Source organism: Temnothorax curvispinosus, unplaced genomic scaffold, assembly GCF_003070985.1.
Source record: "Temnothorax curvispinosus isolate PA1 unplaced genomic scaffold, ASM307098v1 QBEX01007450.1, whole genome shotgun sequence".
Classification (NCBI taxonomy): domain Eukaryota; kingdom Metazoa; phylum Arthropoda; class Insecta; order Hymenoptera; family Formicidae; genus Temnothorax; species Temnothorax curvispinosus.
The window spans coordinates 1-26,860 of NW_020217230.1; the positions used below are offsets into that span (position 1 = coordinate 1).

The window sequence follows — 26,860 nt, forward strand, 5'->3', positions numbered from 1 at the left end:
TATGTTAAAAAACGACACATGATGATATCGCTGTATTGAAAAAATAATACGCATAATATTTTTTATTTATTAATATTAGCGTACCTATCGTTACCTGCTGTTTGTTCAAATATTTAAACAAATATATATATTTGGTACATAAACAGAGAATGACATAACCAAAAAAAAACAGAGTTACATGGAAGTGAAAACTAAGAGATCATTTCCTTTTGATGAGGATTTTGTCACGAATAATCAAGTGAAAAAATTTAAAGTACATATTAATGAAACGCGGAACAGTATCAACAGCATGTCTAAACATAATTTTACAAAACGTTCCAAAGTACAATCCTCAGAGGCATCGAAACGTGTTTCACTTGTCGAAAAGATGAAGCCAACGAGTATTGCGGCTTATGTGGGACAGAAACAAATTATTGGCCCAGACACTGTTTTGAGCTACTTATTGGAAAAAGGAGAGATTTCTAGCATGATATTCTGGGGTCCACCTGGATGTGGAAAGGTAAAGCTAGTTTTACTCTTCATTTTTACAGCTGCCTTGTAATAACCATCTACAATTTATGTTTCAGACATCCTTGACGAATATAATAGCATGTTTAAGCAGAGAATTAACGAGTAACAACGTGCACATTGTGAATCTATCTGCAGCCAATTCCGGTGTAAAAAGCATAAGGGAAGCTGTTACTGCAGCGAAGAACAAATCAAAATTCGGATGCAAGACCATTGTCTTCATGGATGAAATTCATTGTTTCAATAAGCTTCAGCAAGATATATTCCTGCCACACGTAGAGGCAGGAACGTTCACTTTAATTGGGTGTACCACCGAAAATCCGTCTTACAGTTTAAATCCAGCTCTGTTAAGTCGCTGTCGCGTATTTGTGTTCAATAAATTAACGGAACGCAATGTAACAGAGATTCTTTATAAGGCAATAGAGTGCATAAATGGTGGCACGCTCGATGCACAAGAAAAAGAACTGAAAAACAGCAGAAAACAGATTAAATTTCACTCCAATACAAAACACAAATTTCATGTTGATAATAATACGGTACAGTGGCTAGCAGAAGCATGCGATGGCGATGCACGTGTAGCTCTGAATGCTTTAGAATTAGCAACGCTTGCAAAGCAGGCAGGTGGATCAAAAGCATCATACAATAATAATGTAACAATAACTCTGAAAGATATTAAGGAAGGTTTAATAAAAACGCATGTGCTTTCTGAAAAAGAAACCAATCAGAGCCATCACATGTATTCGGCGCTTCATAAATCAATAAGAGCTGGTAAGGCAAGTGCTTCTCTGTACTGGATGGCTAGAATTATGGCAGCTAAGGAAGATCCGGTAAACATTGCGAGACGGCTGGTTAGAATATCTAGTGAAGACATTGGTCTAGCGGATCCAGACGCTTTAGGTAAAGAAACGAAATTTATTTTTCGTAGTGTATATGTAACTATATAAAGTGTGTTTTAAAAATTCAGGTGTAGCTGTTCATACAATGCATGGCTGTCAAATGATTGGTATGCCAGAGTGTGACGTGCTTTTGGGACAATGCACGGTTTACTTAGCGAAAGCACCGAAGTCTCGATCGATATACAATGCATTAAAAGCAGCTGAGAAAATGATTTTGGAATGTAAAGGTCCTCAACCTGCCGTGCCATTACATATGAGACATAACTCAGCAGACAAAGCTATATAGAGTAGATTCGATAAAATTTATACTTTGTTCTTTGCGTAATCATTACTAATTTATCGTTTTTGTAATAATAAATTTTTATAACAAATCCTTGTCTTGTAAATATTGGTAATTTAACAAACCAAGAAAATGTGGAATCTGTTTATTTATAGAACCGCAGTGTACCGATATTTTTCAAGAAAAGCAGAGCTTGTAAATAATTAAGACTTATATTTTGTACGCCCTTTTATTACACATTTATATCTAGTTGGTTAAAGAAACCATCAACCTCCAACATTTCAGCAAATTAAGCCAAAATTATTATCAATCCCTATTCTAACCTGAGATTGAGTGATTGCAATTGTCAGGCTGAGCATGCTTAATCGATACATTCATTATTTGTTATTCTATCAATTATTAATATTTAATAAATTATTTAACTATCAATTATCAATTCGCACTCACCTATTTGCGAACCTTTGTAATCCCTCTCGGCATGTTACAATTTACAATGCGATGTCGTGGATACAGGTTTGATATTAGCGCGCCGCTGGTGCAACTGACCAATGATGTTAGGTACTACATGTAAACCACCGACCATTGGCTGACGCTCCTTTTGTCAGGCAAATATATAATGCACACTGTGGAACTTGGAACTGTCACTGTAGTCGTGTGTGATATGTAGCGATCACTTCTACTTACATCACACACCTTCGAAGACGGCCTGACGCACAAGACGCCCGACATCGCGTCAGCCTATTCCGCTCACGTGTCACACGTTAAATTGCGGTGCCCATCCTACATGCAGTGTTGCTCGCCCTATCCGTAAAACGCTATGAAAATCTGGACGTCAGAGCATACCTTCGAGTGAGTACGAAACGTGCATTTAAACGGATACTCGTTATCTATTGTGCTCCGCTACTTGACGTAATTGCTTTCGTACAATTCGTCAGACATCCCGAATGTTGGAGTTTGTCTCGTCTAAGGACCGTAATGCAGTTACGCTGTGTGCCCTTGTTACATAACCTCGTTACACTTGTTCCATCTCTAAAAACGGACAAATTTCCTATTGATAGTTGAACGAGTAATGTAATGTGGGTTATGTCCAAGATGCAAAACTCTCAAAGTACTCATTTATCCTTTTGAATTGATTTCCAAAAATCTACGGAACATTTTGTATTTTACAAGCGTGAAAGGGAAAGGGTTAAAACAGGGTCCATCTATTTCTATTTCATCTAGCTTGACTTAACCTAATTTTCGTAAATAAAATTTTCTCTTTTCGTTTTCTCCTCGAGGATAATTTCATTGACTGAATCATTTTTAAGAATTGCATTGATTCTTCATTGAACGATAACAGGGGCAATAAATTTATTTGCAGTCATCCTTGGGAGACGGTAGCGCAGGCTGCATGGAGAAAGTATCCGAATCCTATGGTGCCTTCGGTTATTGGAGCGGACGTCATCGACAGAGAAGTAGTCAACGGTGTTCTCCACACTCACAGACTCGTCGTTTCTACCCAATGGGGCTTTCCTAAATGGACGCAAGCGGTAAGCCTTCTAACTTTCCCACGTGCTACCACATTGGCGCGCGTTCGATATCGCTTCAGCATACCTAGCTCTAACCTTACCTCTGACTCTAACCTCTGATCGGTATATCAGAATTGTAAATGTGCCAATTTTTTGATACCTTGCAAATAATACTTGAATAAATTATACAGTTAGATTATTTTTTTTATATACAATTTTTATATATAACATATATATATATATATATATATATGATATTTATGTAATAAAATATAGAAAATATAGAATGTATCTTTAAATATTAGATATAATAAAAAACATTTTTTATATGAAATTATAAGAAATATTTTTGTTGTATAATATTTGAAGATCCATTTTTCGATACCATTGTCATATTCTAAACTAGTTAATTAGTTACTATAACAGTTAACTAGCTAATTATTTCGATACATTCCAAATTAGTATTATCGACCGTGACAACGCTGACGCGAACATGATGTCACCAGTTGTTATACGTTATACGTAGCTATCACGTGTCTTTTATGAAACACTATCTATTCTTATCGACATTGATATATGATATATGTAGCTCTAGTCTTGTGCATAGTTTTTAAGGATATCACTTGAATGAGTTTGCCTCACGGCCAGAGCATATGGTCTTCTATATAGGCACCGAAGACTAATATAGAAAGTTAGAATGTAGAATATGCTATAGTATCTGGTAAAGCGATTATCGTACAAGATTATGTCTTTTAAATCCCGACCTAGATTCTTTAATTTGAAGATTAGATAGTTTCGACTTCAGAAAACACGATTATATCTCGAGCGAATGATCGAGAGGCTACTATTTTCTTACAATTAGTAACTCATTTAGAAGTACCTTAAATATTTATAATAATTATATGTACCAATAAAAGCGGATCGAATTTCTAATGGGGTTAATCGCGAGCTCGGGACCTTAATAAGTCTTAATTTATATTTTACGTGCCTTATCGATGTAGATATATTTAAAACTCGAAATCAGCAAATACTATTAAGAATAATTTTTGTATCGTAATTCGTTTCGTAATTCGTTCAGTAATTAGTAATTACTCGGACTTAACCACGCTAATTGACAGTTAACAAGAGAGATTATACTACTTGGTAGACTTTTCCTGTTTATGACGGAAAAGTACTCTATGTACCAGCCGCATAATGCTATTGTAAAGAACATTCCATCGTGTTCTACAGTACGTAATCACGCGGGTATCATCAACCTGCCGCAAGGTCGTCGTTCAATCGGTTCAATTTAAATCGACTTTACTGGTTGAGACGCGTAGACCGGACTGATGGTAACTCTGCGCGAACTTATCGACAGCTTTTTCTACTTAATGTAATAAAGTGTAAAAATAAACTTTAGCTTTCGCTGTTCTTTTATAATATATCAAACATATACATATACATATGAGTTTTGTTCTTATTAATTCTTATTCTTCTTTGATTGAACTGCACCATGACTCTACTTTTTCTCAAGTATTTATAAGATTGAATGAAAATTCATGAAAACGTATGTATGGGTCTGCACGATATGTATATGTGATTGCTCGGGTGAGTTCGCTAAGTTACAATGATGCAGATCAGTCATTTCTGTGGAACTTATCTACAGCTTGGTTCATTGATTTTTTTCGGCGCACTCTCGCGGCGGATGGATAAAACCATTTCATTTACGTACGAATTTATCGGAATGACCTTCTCGGAGACCTTCGCGACTCGGGTCGTCCGCCAGTAACTCTTGAATAAGTTATCGTCTCGCTCCGATTACTCAAAGACCTTTACAATTTATTTTTCAAACTTCTTCGCGCGCGAAGTTACGTTACTATTGCTACATACTTGATAAAGAAGAAACATAACTTAAAATAGATATTTATAAACTTCACCAATTGGTCTTTTGTACAAATATGTTCAATTGTCAAATCAATATATTTTTTAACATATATATACATTGACATATTACTTCTTAACTTTTAATTCTCTTATTTGAATAGCTGCAGAATCTTAGGGTGCGTTCCACTTAACGCTCGCAACGCTCGTGGAATCATTTCATCCTCGTTGTTTGTCAAATGTTAAACAAGAACGAAATGATGCTCGCACCTTTAGAAAACATTAATTTTGAAATTATTTCTGCGCGTTTTCTTGAATTGAAATAAGCTTCAGACAGTGCGATATTTAATATTAATATCTTGTATATTTTTAGAATGTCTAGCATTAGCTTTAATTTCAATTTGGAACAGCCTATTTATATCTTGAAATTTCTTGATAATTTAGTGAGAAAGTGAACTTCGGACGCAGCAGCAGATGTTACGACATGATTACGCAACCAGCATGCTAGTTGACGCTTGACTTCTCGGTGAAATCTTGCGTGAAGAGCAGTATTTTAAGAGTTAAGAGCAGAAGTGTAAATGTTTAGAAATTTATAGGGTAAACTTGGGTAAGATGGCCAACCCATGTTCATTCAATGTTTCATGGCGAGCTAGATTGAGAGAACATGCGGGTTGGCCATCTTTCCTCTATATGGCCATCTCAACCGAATTTACCTTAACGAGTTTTACTTTCCTTCAAATTATGTAACTTGGCCTCTGGTTAATTCTTACTTGGCACGAGACCACTACCGTGTCTCTTGATTATAGTAATGTACCGAATGTACTCGATAAATTTATTTTTTTTACAGCTTTTAGACGTTATTTTTTGGAAAACAAATTCCTATTATCTTACTTTTTCTTTTATATATCTATTAATAGGATAAATGTATTAATGTTGCATAATAATTTTTTAGAGGAACGATATTGATTACATTTACAGATTTCTTATTTCTGTTATTCGTAAGAAAAAAATTGAGTAATATTGCACTTGGTGCGTAACTTTATCGGTTGGCGCAGCTTTTTCACGGTTGTTCGCACAGTAAAATTGACGTTGCGCTGATCTCCGACGGGCGACAAGAAATCAATCCATGAAGCAACCTAACAGAATCATTCACCTCTTTCTGGTATCGCCCGTGGCGTGTCGATAAAAACCTCGCGCCATTCACCCTAGTCTAGCAATCTCCGCCGGCGCGTCGCGGCGACCCGGAAATTCGAAACTTTCAACAAACGTGCGCAAAAAGAAGGTGCCGGAGACCCAGGGAATTGCAAAACAACATCCGCACTGGCATCAACTTTCATAATGAGCACGCTCAATGTTACGCCGTTTGGCAATCGTCCAGCTAGACGCGCGCCCGCCTTCTGGAATACTCCTCAGGCAGCTCCCTCGGATTCCCAATCCTTCGCTATCCCACAGTGCCTTCGCCGGAATACTGGAGATTCCGGGGCGTCGAATCCCTTTCGGCCCGGCGAATCGCTTCCTCTCGTCAGATTTTCTATAAGCTCGGCCATTTCGCCGGGCCGTTTCGTTGTGCAACCGTTCGTTTAAATGGCTCGACTCATGTATCGTACGCAAGATGTTGGAGAAACGATAGAGATAAAGAAATCGTCCAGTGGATGACCGACGATAAGAATTTGCACGAGAGATTTATTTTACGAAGAGATCTAAAAGTCTATCGTTTAAACTATCGAAATGATTGATGAAATCGATGACGGACTTTATCTTTATATACTCTTTTTATCTTAACGTTATTCTCTATAAATAATATGTGTCTGTTAAATAATTAGATCGCAAAAACGATAACAAGAATTAGTAGGAAAAAGCTGTCGACTTTTTGAACAATATAAAAAAGCTAATACAATTTAAATTTAAAAAATTAGAAAAAGAGCACTCTCTCTAGCACACCAATATTCCGATCAAGATGTTTAAAAGTTTAATTTAGCACAAATATTTATGTATCGAACAAATGGGATCGAATATATAGGTTGTATTGATTTGTCGGATATTTCGTATATAATAACTGCATAGAAATCTTTAGTATTTAGACACGCTTGAAATTATATTTAACGATTAAAAAAGTGCGAAGGACCATTTCGGACCGCGGACACTTTCATCGACACCATTTTCAACGTTACGCCCCCCGATGCTGCACCCACCATCGCGCTATCCGAGTAATTAGCGGATGCACTCGACAACGCGCTCCGGAAAAAAAAGTACGCGAGAAAAGTTCACTTATCGCGCTCGTTCGCGCGAAACGCTCGAATTGGCGGCAGAGGGTTCGTATAAGCAGGCCGGTTTATTCGAGCGACTAATTAGAATATGCATAATTAATCGGCGAGGAACAATAATTAAAGTGTACTTAGCGTGCTAGTTTAATTAGCGCCTTTCTAATTACCTAATTACTCATGCTAATTTGTTATTAATATCGCGCCGCCACGGAAACTTACGGCGTTCCATTTTCTTCTCGGTCAAAACAAGCGATTCACACAGTTTAGATTGTCAGTATGTTTACGCTTTCGAATACATATTTCTCGCCACTGATCATTTCTAATGATTGCCGGTAGATGCACAAGAGTGGCTGGCGATGCGTTAAACTGTGCTGCCCAATGTGCGTAAAAAAAAATTTCGATACGAGATAAAATTGGGTTGATCGATCGTTTGTCACTAGGATGACTCTTATTTTTATTTGACAACATTTTATGATTAATCCCTTTCGGCTCAGTGTCTTTCCATGAAAAAGTGTCAGTTATGATTGATTATTTTTTATAGGCTTGCAGCTTTATCGAGATCGAGAACTTAGATATGTTTTTTTACAGCGATTAAATAAACGGTATCATAAATTTAGGGTATTTGTTATGCTTCTCGTGTAGCTGTGAGAGCAGAATAATGCAACCGTTCGCTATAGGTGGTTGAATTAATTACCGCGCACGCCTTCTGACGTAGAATCAATTAATAATCGCTTATCGCTTTCTATAGAGTCCAACGCTATTCGTGTAAATGTTGCTTTGTTTGTTTAATTTGCCTTGTGTACGTATAACATGCTGATACGAGTACATAGTGTGTTTCCATAAAGGTCCCTTGTTAGACTTTCTGATATTGAGCGTGAACGCTACTGTAATATCTGAAAATGATATCTTATTAATGCATATCTGTAATGTATCAATAACAGCCAGCGAAATAATTAAATAATTATGATTTATACATTATAATGAGGGATGTTTGCACTTGATAGATTATTGGATTATGTAGGCTGACACGTTATTGAAAACAATGCTATATGCAAAATTGTCATACATTAATTCTAAGCTAATATTATTTAATCTATCATATTACAGCGTGATAAATAATTCGACGAATTACCACAATTTTATCGCATTTCTTTTTTCGCTCCGCTGAGCACGCCATGAAAAGTCGTGAAATCGAGTCGAAGTAGCAGCTCTCGAAGACTGAAACATGCCATTGAAGTTTAGAAGGCTTTATCGTTGAATTCAGCGCGGAAAGTTTGAAACCGGAAGTGCTTGTCTATAGCACTTCCGAGATTTTTATCGGTGGCCGAATCGGTTTTTAGCAGTTTGCCAGCCAATTCTCGCCGGAACTACATTTAAATGATTCGGATTTCTTTTTACTCACGGACAAGACTTTTACGTTGCTGCCGAAGCTTATTATGCGATCGCACGTTTTCTTTTTTATTTTTGCAGTTAATCGGCTACGCGAACTTGTGTTACGCCAGCGAGCGCAGCGAGGTCGATCCTGTGAATAGACAAATGATCCTCAGGACGCATAATGTAAGTATCTGTTCTTTGTTTGAAAATGGGCTGAGAAACCGTTGTGCTTTCCCTTCCTGTGGTATACAAGCGTGATGCATCGTGCAATTTACGATACATTTATTTGCATCACGAAATAGCTGCAGTAGCTGTATATTATCCGAAATAAATATCGCCGATATGTTATGGCGTTTGATTTGTCATTTTAAAACGTTTCTCAGCGTATATAATTGATGTGAAAATAGTTTTCGACATTTTATATTTTAATAATTTTATGTTAGAAAAACGATTCCTAAACGGAAAAATTTCTTTCGCGTAAACTATTGATGTCTCTCACGAAAAGCACGGCATTGTGTGATGTGAGACCATTTCCACGCTGACCGCAAAAACGATATCTCTAAACGTAATCCAATACCTCCGATCATATTTCCGGTTCCGGTATGTGTAGACTAGCACGGTTCCGAAATATCCATCAGCAGTGTGCGTACCTCGCTTAATTAGAATTGTATAAATCTGTTGCTCACACGGTTTTGATTGAATTTTTTAATGAAGACAGAACTTTTATGGTTCCCTCCCTTACAGATCTATTCGTAATTGTATATTTAATATGAATATGTCGCGACGTTTGGATTCAATTGCGATCCTAAATTAAATGCGGAACAGCATTATATGCTGAAACTATACTTTTGGCAGCATTAGTGTTCGATTTCATAATCTGATTCAGGCTGTTGTATTATTACATACGAGAAACATGTGCGAAAAAGTATTGAGAACCTGATGGATACAAGAATCTTGTATTTTAAATGCATAATTATTGTTGCTGGAATTGAATATTATTGATTATTTTTATTTTCAATATTTTTCTAGTTTTTAATTTAAATTTCGAGATTAGCGAGCGTAAGTGACAACATTAAGCAATTTTACCGTATATGCGCGTACCATCAGAAATAATATTCATCTCGTACTCGGCGGTCGGTTATCAACGGAAGCGTTGTATCGAAACGCATCGGCGATCGCATCGCGCACGGTTCCTCGTTTCTGCGATAACGAAGTGAGCATTTTTGAGCGATTTTTCGACCATAACGAAATTGCGAATGCGTCGCGGTCTCTGTTGCGAAATGGCACTTTAATAGAGTGTCGCCGGAAAGAAAGAGAGAATGCCGAGCGGTCGCTCCATTAGCGCGTAATAAAAGCGTTCTTCCCGCAACGTTGTTTCTCTTTACATATTTCGCTAGTGAAATGATGCAAATGTTATGAATAAATGGACTTCGTTGTGTAATAGTTTAAAGTTATTACACCGATTTATTGTTTTCACGTCTATTGAGTCGTTATTTGAATTTACCGTACGACTTTTATGATATGTATTATGTCACTCATATATATTGACGGTAAAATTGTATTTTCCAGCTTTTTCTCTAAATTTTAAAAAGGAAAACTTGCTGGAAATTATGTATGAGATATTTTAGACTAACGTTCTTTTAGGTAGTTAACCTAATTAAACAAAAATTTGGATATTGTATTAATATAATGGAAAACGTAATAATATATATATTATTGTGTTTTTCGTTGTTAATACAATTTTTGTTTAATACGGTTAACTATATATACCAACCTAAAAGAACGTTCTGTGATCTATTTTATTAATATACATACATAATATAAAATATATTTAAATAAAATAGATCATATCAGGGCGACTTTCCTCATTACTCTTTCTTTTCTTCGTATCGTGTAGATAGTTAAAAGTTGGTAGAGGCGAATTGTTATTCTCGGCTCGCTTTGTAACGGGCAAGTTTGTCAAATTGCGTTAAAGTCTTTCATGTCGGGTTCGTGACTGGAAAAGTCATTTGAAAATTTAATATTTTTCAATACTCTCTCGTGTAGTATGCGGATTATAATAAAAAAGTTGCCGACCTTCACGCGGTTCGTACATGCAACACGTTTTGCCGGATGAAAGTGCGTCGACGCAAAATCGCCGGATTTTTTCCGAGCCGCTATCAGAAAACGATTTTCGAGCCCCGATTTACATAACATCCGTTCCAAGGAGTATGCATAGTAAAGACCCTCAGGAAAAGTATCTAGCTGCAAGCTCGAAGAGATCGACGCGTCTGAAAGCGTGAGAGGGGGGCGTGGGCGAACGTGTCGAAGGGGGGGACGGGGAGCTGATGCACGCCACCACCGCATCCAGAAGGTTGGATATGATAGGTTATTGATGCGCGCATTACCGGGGGGTTGCATAGCTCGGAGAGCTTCTCGGCGCGGGGTATATCAGGTGGGATGTCAGGGAAACGGTGGGATATGGCAAGCCGAGGAGGATAAAGGAGAGGGGGCGCGGCATTGGTCGCGGCTCTCCCGTTCGCGTCGAAGATCATCCCCTCTCGCTTCGTTGACGGAAAAGAGACCACCAAGAGAAACGCGGGGTGGTAGATGCATTACTGGTATGATGAACGATCCGCAGGTGGCTTAAAGCAAAAGGAGGAGAAACCTCGCTCCTTTCCACGTCTACGGAGGAGCTGTTACGTCGACCTTTTCTATCCATCGAGATTCCGTATGTATCCACGCGAGTACATTATGTGCCGACGATCGTACTCACATGCTCCGATTCTGGCTAATTCGTACGGAGAGGAGGATGCTTTTACAAGTAGGGGTAATCGGTGCTGAGCGATGTACTCGCGCGGATAGCTGATGGGATAACTGAATGGGATGATCGAGCGATGGTAAATCGTCTTGCGAAGGTCGATGTAGCAATTCCATTAGCTACGCGTGATATTTTAACGGCAATTCATTGTTCATAATGTTTATCGACACTCTACTGACGAAGGAGTGCAATGAATTATAAGTTTATATTCAGTCGTATGTACATACACAGAGAAATGGAAGAGAAATGGATAACGATCATTTACGTAAAGTGGCTAAATAGATTCGCTATTTTTTGATATTTATGTAGCGAAGTGGAACGGCGGACCGCGTTATTTCTCTACACACATCGGGATGTAAAGGGTGATACATTAAATCGCATAAAAGCAGCAAACAGAGTGTACCGCTATTGTACCGCATGCAAGCCGATATACGGCGGGCAAAGACAAATCGCGGAGCATCTGAAGTATTAATGCGGAAAGCCGTATACAACGCGGGATGCAGTCGCGCATGATCGATTCCGTTTCGAATCCGTAGGTGAATACCGCAGACATCGTGCCACCGCAATAAATTCGCCTTTATCCGCTCATCGATCGTTTTACGGGTGCAATCTTGCCACCTTTATTCACGTCGATGCGTCACGTATAATATACGCACGGCTATCCCACGGGTTTGCGGGGCGTAAGACGGCAAAATACGTTATCGTGCACACATTATGCCAAGTATCCAACAACTGCGAAACGTGGGGAAGGAAGGTGATTTAAGGAAAATTCCGGCGCGCATGTCGCGTCACCGGGGAAATGCTGCGAGCGGTATGCAGTTGATGCCCTCGAATGAGACCGTCTCTCACACTACGTTTCGACTCCATCTTCCTCGTGGGCGAGTCATCTTTCTTATTCGTGCTATCCTCTTCAACGAGGAACGTCTCCGCAATTAAGGCTGTGGCCGAATTCCTCGGAATGTAGTGTTCATTTCTCCAAGCATGTCTCCAGGATTTCTGTTGTGTGCAACACAGCGCGCGTGCTTTGAGGAGTTAAATTCACGTTAAAATAAACATTACTACAACTTTCCTGGGAACGTCAGTTGCGTTTCAGTACGAGATACACGTATCATGGGATATTTACATTGTACGATATCGTATTACAAATTTATCACACTAGAACACCACAGGCGTGCGCGTGGTACACGCCATTTATTTCCTGTCACCGTATATTTTTCTATAGATTACAGCTTGAAACATGATTTTAAATTTATTTATTTATGTGTGTATGCATGTGCACGCGTTCACACACATACCGTACCAAAATTAATAACATTTTTTATTCAAAAAATTTTTAATTTAAATAAAATTTTATAAATATATAATTTCTGTATGAATATATTATTAATTACTAATCATAAAACATTGTATTTATATTGGAAATTGTAATTACGTATATTTATTATTAATACATTGTGTTAAATAAGAAGCGATTTTTCCAATTAACCGATTAATGGAAAATAACTTGGAGATATTTCTTTTGATGATAAATTTAATTAAATATTAATTAACTGATATTCACTTGATTTTGACAAACATGAACCAGAATAACAACATACATCATAACATTCATGTTATTCATATGGTTAGTTATTCTCTCTATCACGCTTTTTTAAGACGTTTTACGATCTCTTACGGTCATATCTTAAACAATCTAGCGATTGTTGATCATGATAATCTACAAGGATGTATTTGTCACATTAGAGACGAACTCAAATTGGAATCGAATAATCCTCTCGGGACGAGTTTACGGGATGTGTTTCCTAACGCGTACGAACGCGTGTCATGTAGACAGGAGTGCACGCATGTTACACGCACGTTATATGTCGTGCGAGGAGATCGCGAGAGATGATGTGCGATTTGATATGAGCCGACGAGGCCAGTTGAAGTACAACTAGTCCCGATCGAATCCTTTCTCTGCCGGGGAGGAGGGATATATCTTTTAGCAATTCAACCCCCTTACCAGATAGCTAGCGTTGCGCATATCTGACGCATACGTTACTCTGTGATACGCCGTTGTGTCGTTGATCCTAAGTACACGCGCAGTACATGTGCATCGTGTTACAGGACCGAACATAATGGGATACCTGGATATCGTCCGCGAGGATTATACTCGATACACGCGAATATTAAGACGATCTCGATCACGTCCCGGAATAATTGAGTGGCTGCGCGCACGCACGGGGAAGGATTTGACGGATTTCCGCGTCGATTTCCGCAAGTCGCCATTATCTCTAGGAGATTACGTCCGCAATTGGTTATTAATTCGCGTAAATAAATCGCACATGGTTGTTGAGATGGTCACGAATCTATCTCTTTTTATCTTAGGGACACGTTATAACTACTCGAAACCGATTTGATTCAAATATCTCCTTCAAATATGTTGTTAAAAAGAAATCTTGAGATTTAAGAGGTGAAATAACCTCTCAAAGGTAACGCTTATATTTGATTTTAAGTACTTATCGTCGAAACGATAAATAAAAAAAAATATTTTAGCTAAAACTTTGTTTTTTATGGTTCTTTATAACTTACCGTTTCAACGATAATTGCTTAGAATTAAATATAAGCGTTAATTACTTTTGAAGGATTGTTTCATTTCTTAAATCTCAAACGGGCACATATAAAAAAATACGTGTCTCTTAGATTTTTGTGTTTAACAATATAATTATGTTTAACAACATATTAACACAAGGAGAATCAAATCGATTCCGGATAGTTGTGACAGGTCCCTTGTTAGGGATAATTGAATTGGGGCACCGACTTCAATGGATTTCCGTAACAATCGTCGATGTTTCTCCTGAAATTACTCATGCGACTTGCTATTATTTAATATACAATAATAACCGGTAGCACAAATTGGCGTTTGATGGTTAGTAAATAAATGAGCTTAGAATTTGTTTCTTTTTCTTTATGCAATTTTTTAAATAGTTATTATTTAGCTTCTTATGAAGTTATTGCATGTTGTGGAGGAGCAAATCTTGTTAGGCTAAACTGATTGATATATCGAGCCAATTGCGTAAGAAATTCAATTAAGTGAAATTTGTAATTCTTCTACATTAATGCCTAAGTTGATACCTATAGACAAACATTATTGCATCGCAATAAAAGTTTAAGTAAACGGTAAAAAAATCGCGATATTATTAACCTGTTTTATTATTGTAACTGAGCTTATCAAAGTCATCGTTTTCGCGGTTCGATTACGGTACAGTGCCGCGTGATGAAATCGCGATGATACACTGTTACGAGAACATCGAAAAAAAAAAACACATTTTTTTTAGTGAGTTACACCGTACTAACGATAGTTACGAGCAAGATGTTTTACGCGCCGGTCCGCTTAAACTTCACGCTAATGAAAATACCGCGCTGTCCAGTTATCGCAAAATATTGCACTGCTATAAAATTGAATATTGTTAATTTTCAGCAATACGGGGTCTCTCTCGGTGCCTCGCGGGAATTCGCGGGTGTCATTGTTTCGTAGTGAATATTAGCGACGGCGTAAAAACAATGAAATATTTTCCCGTTGCTACCGGCCGGATATTATCAGATTATAGAACGAACAGGCGGACGCTGGAAGCCGACTGCGTGTAGCACATGTCCGCTTGCACAACGTTAATCGCGGATACACGCGTGTTTAAACCCATTCATCCTTTTCTCGCACGGCTCGCGCAGATGGGGCATCTTGAATCGCCACGCGACTTAACATATCGTGCTTAACATACGAAGACAGTAATACCGGCAAACGTTAGTAATATTGTATCCTAAGCTCATTACATGTAAGAAGCTGCTAATGAAATCAAATTATAATTGATCTAATCAGATATAATATTAGTTTGTCACGAATGTAGTGTGGATAGTGCACCAGTATTCGTTGCATCAAAGTACAGACCGTCGTGATTGCAGTTCGCGTGTAAAAGTAAACAGTGCAACTGTTAGTGTCTAATAATACGGCGAAGACAAGTTGTATCCCAGCGTACATCAATTAGGTCCTGCGGAACAAAGACAAACGAGCCAGAAGCGGATTGTGGGAAAGGGTTGCGCATTTCGGCGGCCCGTCCGCGAGACGACAGCTCGTATTGGACAATGGGTTAAAGGGGATCAGCGACTGTACAAGACCGGCGAGCTCATTCCACGATGCAAAGTGTAGTTATCATTTTTCATTAAACCACCCACCTGCCCGTCCGCCGACTCCATATTTCAATTGATTTGAAAAGTGCTGGCGCTGCCCGCTCCGCATCCATATAAATACCTAACGGATGTGTGTACGTGACCGCGAGAGGCGTGCGAGACACGTGGTGGCCTCCCCCGTGCGGCGCTATGGCGCGCGTTGAGCCGCGTGCAATTTGTTGTTTTTATGATTTAGAGGACCGCACGTACAATAATTCAGTCGCCCGGGCGCGTCTAGCGGCACCCTCTCTCGCCTGCTATCCTCTGTCGCCCCTTTTCGTCCCTGTCGCACTCGCCGCGTCGGTCGGAGGGTTCTCCATCAACCAAACCCGCGGGGAGTCCGCGAGCACGAGGCCGGGGATACATAGCCGATATGCGCGTGTCCGTTATTAATTCTCGTCCTCGATGGCGAGCGGTCGAGCATCCCCTTCGCCACCATCGCGTTAACCCTTCTCCCTTCGTTCATCTCGTCCCGTCTCAGTGTTTTCGCGCTCGCGCACGGAAATTCGTGCGGCGATGAAGGCGGCGCGGGCGGAGGGATCGTTAGCGGAGAATACACACGAGTCGTTGCCGCTAAAATATCGTTCCGGTTTCCTTCGTGCTCGGCAACGTATTGCGATCCCTGCTTACACGCAGACGTGCTTGATTGATTTACTGGGTCTCTGTTTTTGCGGGATTCCCGGAAAGCTCGCTTCGCGACTGGCGGGGAACCGATGCGTATTAACCCTTCGGTGATGCGCGTTTAAATCATCTGGATTCGATGGGCCCCAATTTTCTTCCGAATCGCCAGGGCGACACCGCGGGATTTTATAAGCGCGGCGTCGCTTTCGAGTGATGGATGGCCGACCGCGTTTGTCTCGCGAATTTGTATGCATTTAATCATTTGCTCGGTTAATTTTATTTGGAGGTTTTAGAGCGATACTCTCGGTAAAATGTTACTGGAACGTTAGATGCAAAAAGCTCTTAATCGCATTAAAATGAGTCTTTCCTTGCGCAATTATAATAGAATCATCTTCTTAGAAAATACAATAAGCGAATAAAGTCTGTATTCGTTAGCTTGAGGGTGAGAGCAAGGTTGCTAGAAGTTTTCGGTTGTACGCGATCTAATACCAATTTGTCAGCAACGCCGAAATCTGCTGAAATCGGCGATTACCGCGCGCAGGGGAAACGTCCAAACTGCATAGGGGGGGGGGGGATCCGGGGTTTGTGTGTGCCGTCCAGCAGATTTAGGCTTCCGGCCGCGAAACCCTCTCGAAGCATCGGATGGGTGTTTGCGAATTGCGAGCACACCGAGGTCCGAACAATGCAGTCTGTGCAGCCAAATCCGCAAAGTCCTCTCAATTATGCGGCGATGCTAATTACTCGCGAGTGCATGCTGAAGGAGAGCTTCCACTTCACCGCTCGGCTCTCCCTACTCTCTACAGTCTTCCATTCTCCGTTGCTAATACCAAAGGGTGAAACGGAATCATGAGTATTTGATCGGGAAGTAGAGGGGGACGCATGCTATGCCTACCAACGATCAGGGGGAACCTCTCTTTCGACGAGATTTTAATTAGGAAAGTTCAAGTCAACATTTCTACGCTTACCGCGAAAAAATGGATATGTGCATTATGCATACATTAATGAATTTTTGTGATATAAAAGATTAGTTTATTCCTCTATATTACATATATTATTTTATATACATTATTAAAAATGACAACAATATATTCTTGAATGCATAAGATGTACAGAGTGGATATTGCAATGTATTTTAATACCATATATTTTTAAAGAGAAAATCGAATCTCTATACTCATTTTACGATTATTCCTGTTCTCGTTCCTGCATCGTTATAATTCAGTTTATGAAAGAAAGGTATTGTGTATTACATACTGTATGAAGTGCTCACTTTGCTAGTGCTGCCGCAAATCGATACGATGCTTTCGAGGTAGTTATTCAGAAATTGTCCGAGATATCTCGTCTATCGGCTGATGCGTCATCGGGCGCGGCCGCGTTGCAACGCCCGCCGGTAAATGGAAAGCAAACGAGGGGTTTTGGCACAGAGAGGCCGAGCGATTGGCAAACATCGGTTTCGACGCGCGACTGACGAGAAAAATTTTCAATTAGCCGATGCACCCGCGGCATCGCGTAACGTCGTTCGCGTCCGCCGCCAGCACGACAATGCACCACCGTTCTTCGCGGTCGCGCCGAAAAAAAGAGACCGAAATTAATTACTTTCGGCGTCAACGACAGATTCGCAGCTGACGGGACGATCGATCGTTCGCTTGATACGATTAAATCCCGTTCATTCTACGCCCCCCTTTGCGGCGGCGTTATAACGCTTCTCTCTTCGCTCATGCACTCAGTTTACGGCCCTAAGGCGTTGATAGCACTCGACGATGAGAGAAACTGTGCCGTGTTTGTTGTTCGAAGAACGCTGCGCGAACTGTGAGTAAACTACGTCGAATATTCACCGCGGAAAAAGAATTTATATTACCATTGAGAAACACGGTTGTTTCGTGGAGGTTCGCCAGGAATTAAACGCGATTGTCGGATTTCACGTGCGCGGAGAAGCACGACCGTTATTAGCATCTGACACAGGAATTTTTACGAAAAATGATAATCCTCGTAAAACAAAAAAAATATGCGAATCAGAATCGGTGAACAGAACATATTTGCAATGTATTTCAATCATCCGTTACTTTATTATCCGTTTATATTCGTGAAAAAATCTCGCAGCTATAGCATGTAAATGCGCGCTTAAAGGCTTACAATTTTCAATCCGCTGCAAAAAACTATTTACATACGTCACTCGCTGGGACATTTCGAAAATCAAAAGCTAAAGCGATTTCTGTTTCGTGCAGTTAGTTACCATTCGGATGAAAGAGGCTGGATTGGAACGGGAGCCGAAGAAAAGAGAGAAGCGACTGCTCTTTGATATAATACCGGATTGTCGTAATTCTACCTGGTATTAAGCGAAGCGTTTTTCTCGCCGCGGTTAAAAAATTCGCTTCAACAAGAGTGCGATTACATCCCGTCACAGACATGACAATGGAATCTCTCGTCTCGTCAATTACACCTCTTTCCATTTATCTTTTTCTCGCCGTTGAAACACTCATCCTTCTTTCGTGCATAAATCCTTTGTGCGGCGGTAAGCTATTGGATATTATCAGACAGTTTCCAAAAAGCAAGGCCGATACCTCCGCAGCTTTAGATGCTGGAAGGAGCATTTCGAGTAACAGACGTATTGTTTTCGAGAGTAACAAGGGTATTGTTTTCGCGGGAGCGATGATTAATTATGTGACTTTCGAGGAATACAGTTTCATTTAAATTATTGAAATAATTATATTGAAATATAGCGAAATATTTAAATTGGATGGTTATTAGTGGAGAAATAATAGAACGTGCCCGCGAATGTAATGTCCTTTCCGCGAGAGAAAATTAAGTACAAAGCACAATACTGGAACAACAATACTAGAGTATTTCGTATCGGCGAGCTTGCGCCGTTGTGGCGCGGTGCAACGAGAGCTGCAATAATAGTATCTTATTTAGATAACCAGTTATGTACTTTAGTAACAGCTCTTCAATTGCTACGAGCCTCGCCTTTCTTTGTATTCCATGACCTGTATTATGGCACACTCAAAGTATATTCGGAAACTCTTGAGAGGTACATTACTAAATAGCGAAATTTAATATCCTTTTCATTTTTCTGCGCTGGTTACTGCGCTGGTTACTTTTGCAGTCTTATCTTTGTGTATTTTAATGTTCATCAAATGGTACAATGTCATAAATATAGAAAGTCTCTTAGCATATTGTAACTAGAGCATTACTCCATTTCCTCCGTGTAATCTTCCGTATCGTAAGATCGCAATAATATGGCAAGATCGTTACGAATATTACGCGATATGAAACTCAGGATTACACCGACATTCAGGATCGACTCCTGTCGTTGATATAATTCCGCGAATTTCACAGTGATGTAGCACATGAACGGTAGCGAACACACGCAACGTCTATATGCTATATATAGTATATGGCGAACGGAAATTTCATTTCTCTCGGATTTAATCGACGTCTTTGTCCCTGACTTGCCGAGCGTGAACCCCGTGAAACGCAGCAGCTCGCGGGCGTAATGTTAATTTTTCCTTTCTTTCTTCATGTCCGTGGGTCACGGCGCTTTGGAAACCGTCGTGCCGCGAAGCGAAGTTGGACGGCGGAGTCGACCGCGGTGTAACACAGTCGGCTTCACTGATTGCCAATATGGCGAAGTCCATAGAGTACAACACCGCGTCATTCTATATCTGGGGATAGTCGCGGACCCACAATGTGCCGCGGGCGTTAATTTCCTCGTGAAATGTATTGCGCCCGTGCGATTCAATTGTTCCACCCCACGGCGCGCTATGCCACGGATGGTGCTCGTCCGAAGCTCGTAATGACGTGCATCTCCGCCGACCCTGCTGTCCGCGTGTCGTGAGGCCGCGCGCAGAGGTGAATGTTGAGGCCCTTAAGAATTTTAGAGCAACGTGTACTCATTTTGCTCTACGGAAAAATTATAATAATTTTTTTTTACGTATCTTAATTAAGGATTTTGACTACGTCAATTTAATGCATAACGTACATATTTATTTTCCCATGATAGGTAGAAGAGTGTTGATTCAAACTTTGTTAATTAAAACTACATCGAAGGAGAGATTTTATTTGCGCAACTTGCTCGTGCATGTTTCACCTTCCGTGTGGCCGTGTCAAGATGTGACTTTATAGGGGCCGGATTGTCGTAGCGTGAAAAATGGTAAACAATCAACGCCGCGGCTGCGATTTTCGAATTGAATATCGCCTAAAGATACGCCAGCACTATAGATACGAGAGATCGAAACCGAGGTCGATTTTCCCCACCGCAAATTTACAGCGGTGAAAGCTATACGATACCAACAGCAAATACGTTTCAGCTAGTACAAATTCTATGACAGCGACACAGATTAAACTTTAGGCCTCGGGCTAACTGGCTCGAGGCGCCCAGTTGCCGCGCTAGTTTCCAGCCCTCTCGCGCTACCACCCACCCTTCGCCATCGTTCGCGCAAGCAGCGCGCGCGGGTGATTGTTTCTCTCGCGCCAGGAAACAAATCCGCGCGCGATGACAACGCGACGCACGCAGCACTCTAACGGGCGCTTCGTCGTACCGACGGTATATACCGCGCTGGCAACAAAAGCACGCCGCACATCGCCCCGCAGAGTGCTGTTTGCCGCTTTCGCGTCGCATGTTTACGCACTAGCGCACTGTAATGAATTTCAGATGGTCTTCCAACGCTACTCTCCGGTTTTGTTACACTCCACGCTCCTCCGCGTATTCGATTAGTCGCGGCATATACATTGGTTCCGCATAACTGCATGTTCGGTTTCTAACGCGTATTACGCGCTATGGCGTATTGTGAGATCGCACTCTGTATATCGCGATCATTTGGGGTTGCATTATCGGCGCGATCCTTTCGTGAACTCGGTAGTATTCGCTGCAGCATGATATTGCGGAACGTTGCACGAATATTGCCTTCGAATCGCGCGGTATAAATACACACTCGAATTTCCGATGTTCGTGCATATAAGCAAGATAACCATATAATATTTACAACAGAAAGAGGGCTATACATTCGAGAAAATTAAAAAATAATTTCATCGGCACGGCCCTGTCAACTAAATTATGTATTATAATGAACATCGAAAAATCAATTTCGGCAATTCGCTTCAAATAAATGTCGCATACGGGTTATTTGAGAAGAGAGGTTTAATAATTCTAAAAATAGCCCAGAAATTCACGTCGAGTAATGTAGCCGATGTAAAAGGGAGGAAAAATATAGCGTAATGGAAGACACGGAAGTGGAAGCGCTGAATACGCTTTTTTCTGCGTGACGGGAGCCACTGCCGACTCATTTGCTTGTTTGGTGGCATTGATTATTCAAGGATGTCTACGTTACTTTTCGTGGTAACGTTCCATCTCGATAATTCCGACTACCCATCTACCCCGAGGGTTGCTAACCCCGCGAGTTGAACACAATGATCGATATGAGCGACCGAAATTCATGATACGGATATATGGCGGCGTGAATGTGGTAGGCAATGTATATCTCTTACAGTGTGACAGATTTAATAATGCAAGTCACGCGTCTTATTAAAGTAAGAAAATCTATACAGCTATATATTACCTCTCAATGATACACGTAATAATCGATGCGAATCAGCAGTATGTTTCTTCAACAAATAAAAATGAGGGAATTCATATGTATTTACTTGACCAATACGCGTAAGAATGTTTCATGACATTCGCGTTAATCAGATCAATTATTCTTGATTTTTGCAGTTAACCTTCGGTAACTATATCGCTGTAGACGAAGCTGTCAGATATACGCCCCATCCAGATGATCCCACCAAGACATTACTCACGCAGGAAGCGGTGGTCACTGTACGGGGAGTACCACTGACCAACTATATGGAGGACCTCTTAGCTTCAAAAATCTCCTTCAATGCGTGCAAAGTAAGTGATCTCCTCTTGTTTTGACATCTCGCTTATTATATATACATATGCGCAATCTTCTAAAAATTTGACAAAATCGAATGTTGTTATATAAATTATTTTTATACAATTCCGACGTGTCTTATGTTCAAGAAACGAAAGTTTTTTACGATCGAATAAAAAAACCCGGAAGATGCACAAACTCTCTCTTGAGAGATGCAAATTTCTGTCCTGCTATGGTCACTTTTTTCAATTCAGAATAGTATCGAAGATTTTGTCATAAAAAATGTTTCATAAGACGGTGATGCATTTGCACGTTTTATAAAAGTTTACGAACGACATCGACTGCAATAACATTTTCGCAAACGTAATATTTTTTTTCCGTTTAAGGGCCGACAAGGGTTGCAATGGGTGATCAACAAGCTCGAATCCGAGATGAAGGAGTTTGCCTGAAAGGCCCGGCCGCCGTCGCGAAACTTCTAAACTGCCGCTATCAGCACAACACGAGCGCCGGCGTCGATAGGGAGCGGCAACTTCTAGATCGAACGATTACGCGGATCAGAAGAACATTAACGTCCCGGGCTTCGTCAGAAACGAGCAGATGATTCGCCGCGGGCCATGTAGATCGCCTAATTGAATTTTGCGAAACTTGTTACTAACCGGTTTGCAGGAACGAAAACGTTCCCTTTGAAGGGCGATTGCCTCCGCAACCGTACACTTGGGTCCAGACCTGCAAGGATCTGTCGAACGGACGGGCGAGACTGATATAGAAATATGAAAATATGTAGGTTTAATTTAAAACGAAGAAGTACAACGGTTGACACAGCGATTGGATGGCAATAATTCCTAATGCTTCAACCCGTACTCACATATGTTTGTCGACACAGTGCCGACTCGCGATGTGAGTATGTATCATGAACTTCACTTAGCCAATTTAAATACGTGGGCTTTCACCACAGTTTAGAGAATTAAAAAAAATACATATGTTCTGTCGAACGGATGTCAATATTACATGCAATTTATATTTAACTTATTCGTAAAAAAAAATCTTTTAATTTTTTTTAGTATTAGACATAATTTCTTTAAAATATCCACAAATTGTTTTTCGTTTACTCCATTCCCACACTCTCCACCTTCTACTATTTATTTATTATATGCCTTTATATTTATTATCGCAAATTATTTTTGCTCGGTGGTGTAAGTTGCACGTCCTACAAAACCTACTACAAGCTCAACACACGGAACGGTCCCATTGACTGGCCGAAGACGAACAATGTAGACACAGACCTCCGCGAAACTATGTTTCTCCGGAACTATGTTTGCCGGACTCTCATTCCTTCTCAGCGAGAAGCCAAAGCTCTTTGATCGCGGCGAGGAGGCAACTTACATCGCGTTCCGAAATCACTGCGCGATCCCTTTGACGCGTATCCGCATCCGAGAATTGTACCGTTGTCGCGACTAATTAATTTCGTGGTGTTTCCCCTTTGTCGACGCTTTGTCAACGTATCGAAAATTTACAAGCTATGCCGATTTTTCTCATGTAAACTTTCACGATCTTTTTTCGTGTCTTTTTTCGTGTTTTCCGGATGTTTTCGGTCGATGTGATCCGTCGATCTAAATTCACCGATTGTTTTTAAATTCCAATCGAGACATGAAAGTGCTTCTTTTATGGCTTTTGTTGGCCATAAAAGAAACACTGAACGAAAGTGGTATTTTTTGTATCAAAAAGTCGAGCGAAAAGGCAGGAAAAGGGGATGAATTCACGTATGGACCACGGCCTTTACACGGGCGGGCCGGGATGCTTTAATTTAGGGAAGTCGACATGCACGTCGAGCGCGCGGACGTTGATTTACCCACGAGTTCAGCGGTTCGATAGGAAAACCGAGCAGACATCAAGCAGCGGTGCGTGGGACGCGTACAAAGGATACTAGCTCACCGCTTTGTGATCGGAAGCTGTCAATATTTGTCTGCGTCGGGTAACAGAGAGACCAGCAATGAACCGTAACGTCATCAATTATCTCTTACATACCACCACCAAACGAGTCGCGCGTCAAATTTGTCCGTCCTACTTTAGCCTCCTCGCCTCTGATCGTGTTCACTCGCGGCCCTGGTAGCTCGATCGGTCGAAGGATGAAAATCGTCCTTCGCGCGACAGCCGAAAGCAATAATGACTCGGTCGAAACTTCAATTCGCTCGGTCAGAGATTGTCGGGAATGTCGAGTCCGATCCTCCAATGGCGAATCGATTTCTCGCGCGTATATTGTGTGCTACACACGTGGAAGTACTCTACGGCTCGGCGCAAGTGCCCTCGAAAGGTAGTTAGGACGGGCGAACGCCCGGAGTAGAGAGAGAGTGACATTGAGATATTTTGCGGATAGTATAATTGCGAGCATTGGATCACCTTGACCGACGTGTCAAGGTCCTCCACGTGGTGCTGTGGAAAAGGTATTAAATCAGGGGTTCGTCCAATGGCGGTCCTATCTAAATATTTTAGCTTCTCTGTAGCTTCAGATTGCATTGTGATTTCGACTGCTTGTCTGATATTATTAACGGCAAATTTCCACAAATTAAGACGAAATAAGATCGAGAAGAAAATGCATTCTCTCCGTTTCATATGTTTTACAAATTTGATTCGAATTTTCTACCTCATCGGCGATTCTGGGTGGGACGGTGACACCGAACGTGCGCAACCTGGTTACATACGCGTATTACATATTTACCTCGGTATCGCGGATAAAGCCCGCACGTCTCGCCTTATCCATATTTAGATTACAATGCTTTACATTAGAGACGATACGGGCGAAGTGGCAATACTCGGTAGGGGCAGAAGTCGCTTCCGTGCGCGGTTTTCGGAAAATCGGAAAGCGTCTCGGATGCTTGCCTCGGATTCTCGTGACTCCGCAATGAGACTGCAACGGCGCGTAGAGCATCTCGGGCGGTCCCGAGTGCCGTCGCTCTCGTTCCTTCGACCTTCGGGCGTATGTATTCGAGCTCGTAAAAAGGATTCGCCTTTCAGTCGAATCCCATCCCCGTCCCCTTCGATTCCGTCGCTCCCGGGAGAGGATGAGATTCGAAGAATCGTCGAACGGTCTCATGGTTTACACATCGTGACGGTGCGCTCTCGTCAAAACCCGTAAAAGCTCTCGGGGACGATCGACTCTCTGAGAGCTAGCGAGCGGTCAAGGAGATACTCCTCACCGTTACCGATTCACGACCTCGTGAAAAGCTATCCGCCGCAGTCTCAGCGCTCGTCTTATTTTCCTCGCTTTGCTCCGCCGCGCCGCGCACTTCGGCACCGATGGCCGCAAAAGCGCGGCGTCGATTTTGTTCCAAATAATAAATTCGATCGGCCCGCGAGAGTCCATACACCATCGACCCGGGGCGGTCAAGTACGCTCTGAAAAGTTCTAACGACTGGCTTTTTTTATTTCCATCTGATGTTTTTAAGAGTTCCGAAGACTTCACTTCCGTGTGCCTCGACCGTTTCCGTTTGTAGAATTAGGGTCGATAGAGGGAAAAAGTTTATCCCCCCCCGTGTAGCCAATAACATGCGTTTTGATATTTAATTCGAAAAGTTCCTTTTAGCGGAGAGATTGCATTTTACTAGTGGAAAATCTTGGAAATATGTCAAAATGCATTTGTTATCAAAATCTCGGTTTTTTTAAACATGCAATCGTCATATTTTTGGGACAACTTGAAAAAGGTTATAATTTTGACGTAGAAAATTTTCCTCTTTTTACGGATTATATCTTCCCGCAATGCCTGTCAAGCTCTTGTTTTACTTGCATCAGTAGATAAAGAGAATTGGCCGCAAACCGGCAGCCGATGTTCACAAACTCAGTGTATTTCTAAACCAACTTCGTCAATACATCCCGTTTTATCCTTTCTGAGAAAGAACTTTTAATGAGTTCGCGTACACTGTTTAAAGATTTAAAGTTTTGCGAGCTTCAAAGAGATCGTGCCATGCTTCTCTAAAGTATTACAGGCAAGGCGGAACATTATTATGACGTACAGAACGTCTGCGATATTACATCGTAAAAATTGCCTCTGTATATTAGTTCCTCGCTGCCTGTTTCCTATCAAAAACTCAAAGAGAAATGCATACTGCGAACGGGAGAAAAGAAAAGGAAGCCCCTTGGAATATCTAACAAGATTATACACGAATCTTTTTAATATCAAGAAATAATTTCAGTTAGACTTCATTCCGACATTTATGCCTTTGCAGTAAAAGCTTAAGCCTGCCACAAGGTTTAAAAAAAAAAAAAACGTACGCAATAATCGAGCGAACTTTAGGTGCCAGTAAAATCACTCTGTGAAACACGATGCAACTGTTTAAAATTGTATTCCCTATTTTTCCGAGCGTTCAAGTCCCCTCGCTGTAAAACTGCAAAGATAACGGTGTCGCGATCACAAATAATTGCTAAACGTGACGGGCATCGGCGAACAGCGGCCACGAAGAACGATCGAGTGATCTTTAATTTAAGTAGTAAATGTATTTCCCGGGCACAACGCGGTAGATAGTTTCGACAAAGTTGATCGCACGAAATTGGCTTGACGTTATATCGCGTCGCGGCTAGGCGAGCACATATAGGTATTCACTGTAAAGCAGATACATATGTAGGTAATAACGGGAGACGCTGAGCCTGTCGTGGACGACGCAGCGCATACACTTGCTCTATTAGCAT

At 41.0% G+C, this 26,860-nt stretch overlaps 2 protein-coding genes across 3 annotated transcripts; both read left to right on the plus strand.

Moving 5' to 3' along the window:
* Positions 1 to 6: 6 nt before the first annotated feature.
* On the plus strand, positions 7 to 2,112 carry LOC112457051 (ATPase WRNIP1-like). The gene is made up of 3 exons (XM_025019922.1): positions 7 to 499; positions 567 to 1,404; positions 1,472 to 2,112. Exons 1-3 carry the CDS (start codon positions 179 to 181, stop codon positions 1,687 to 1,689), a joined length of 1,377 nt encoding a protein of 458 aa, XP_024875690.1. The 5' UTR covers positions 7 to 178; the 3' UTR covers positions 1,690 to 2,112.
* Positions 2,113 to 2,205: 93 nt separating this feature from the next.
* On the plus strand, positions 2,206 to 26,447 carry LOC112457052 (protein slowmo). 2 transcript variants are annotated; one of them, XM_025019923.1, is made up of 5 exons: positions 2,210 to 2,532; positions 3,044 to 3,212; positions 8,786 to 8,872; positions 22,024 to 22,197; positions 22,567 to 26,447. In XM_025019923.1, exons 1-5 carry the CDS (start codon positions 2,501 to 2,503, stop codon positions 22,627 to 22,629), a joined length of 525 nt encoding a protein of 174 aa, XP_024875691.1. In that variant the 5' UTR covers positions 2,210 to 2,500; the 3' UTR covers positions 22,630 to 26,447. The 2 variants fall into 2 exon arrangements, with proteins under 2 accessions (XP_024875692.1, XP_024875691.1); XM_025019924.1 differs by lacking the exon at positions 8,786 to 8,872 and having other exon boundaries at positions 2,206 to 2,532.
* Positions 26,448 to 26,860: the final 413 nt, after the last annotated feature.

Coding starts and splice junctions, on each gene's coding strand:
- LOC112457051 (XM_025019922.1), top strand. CDS start 179: ATGGAAGTGAAAACTAAGAGATCATTTCCTTTTGATGAGGATTTTGTC. Junction 500..566: donor GTCCACCTGGATGTGGAAAG/GTAAAGCTAGTT, acceptor TTTATGTTTCAG/ACATCCTTGACGAATATAAT. Junction 1,405..1,471: donor AGCGGATCCAGACGCTTTAG/GTAAAGAAACGA, acceptor TTAAAAATTCAG/GTGTAGCTGTTCATACAATG.
- LOC112457052 (XM_025019923.1), top strand. CDS start 2,501: ATGAAAATCTGGACGTCAGAGCATACCTTCGA. Junction 2,533..3,043: donor ACGTCAGAGCATACCTTCGA/GTGAGTACGAAA, acceptor ATTTATTTGCAG/TCATCCTTGGGAGACGGTAG. Junction 3,213..8,785: donor TTCCTAAATGGACGCAAGCG/GTAAGCCTTCTA, acceptor TTATTTTTGCAG/TTAATCGGCTACGCGAACTT.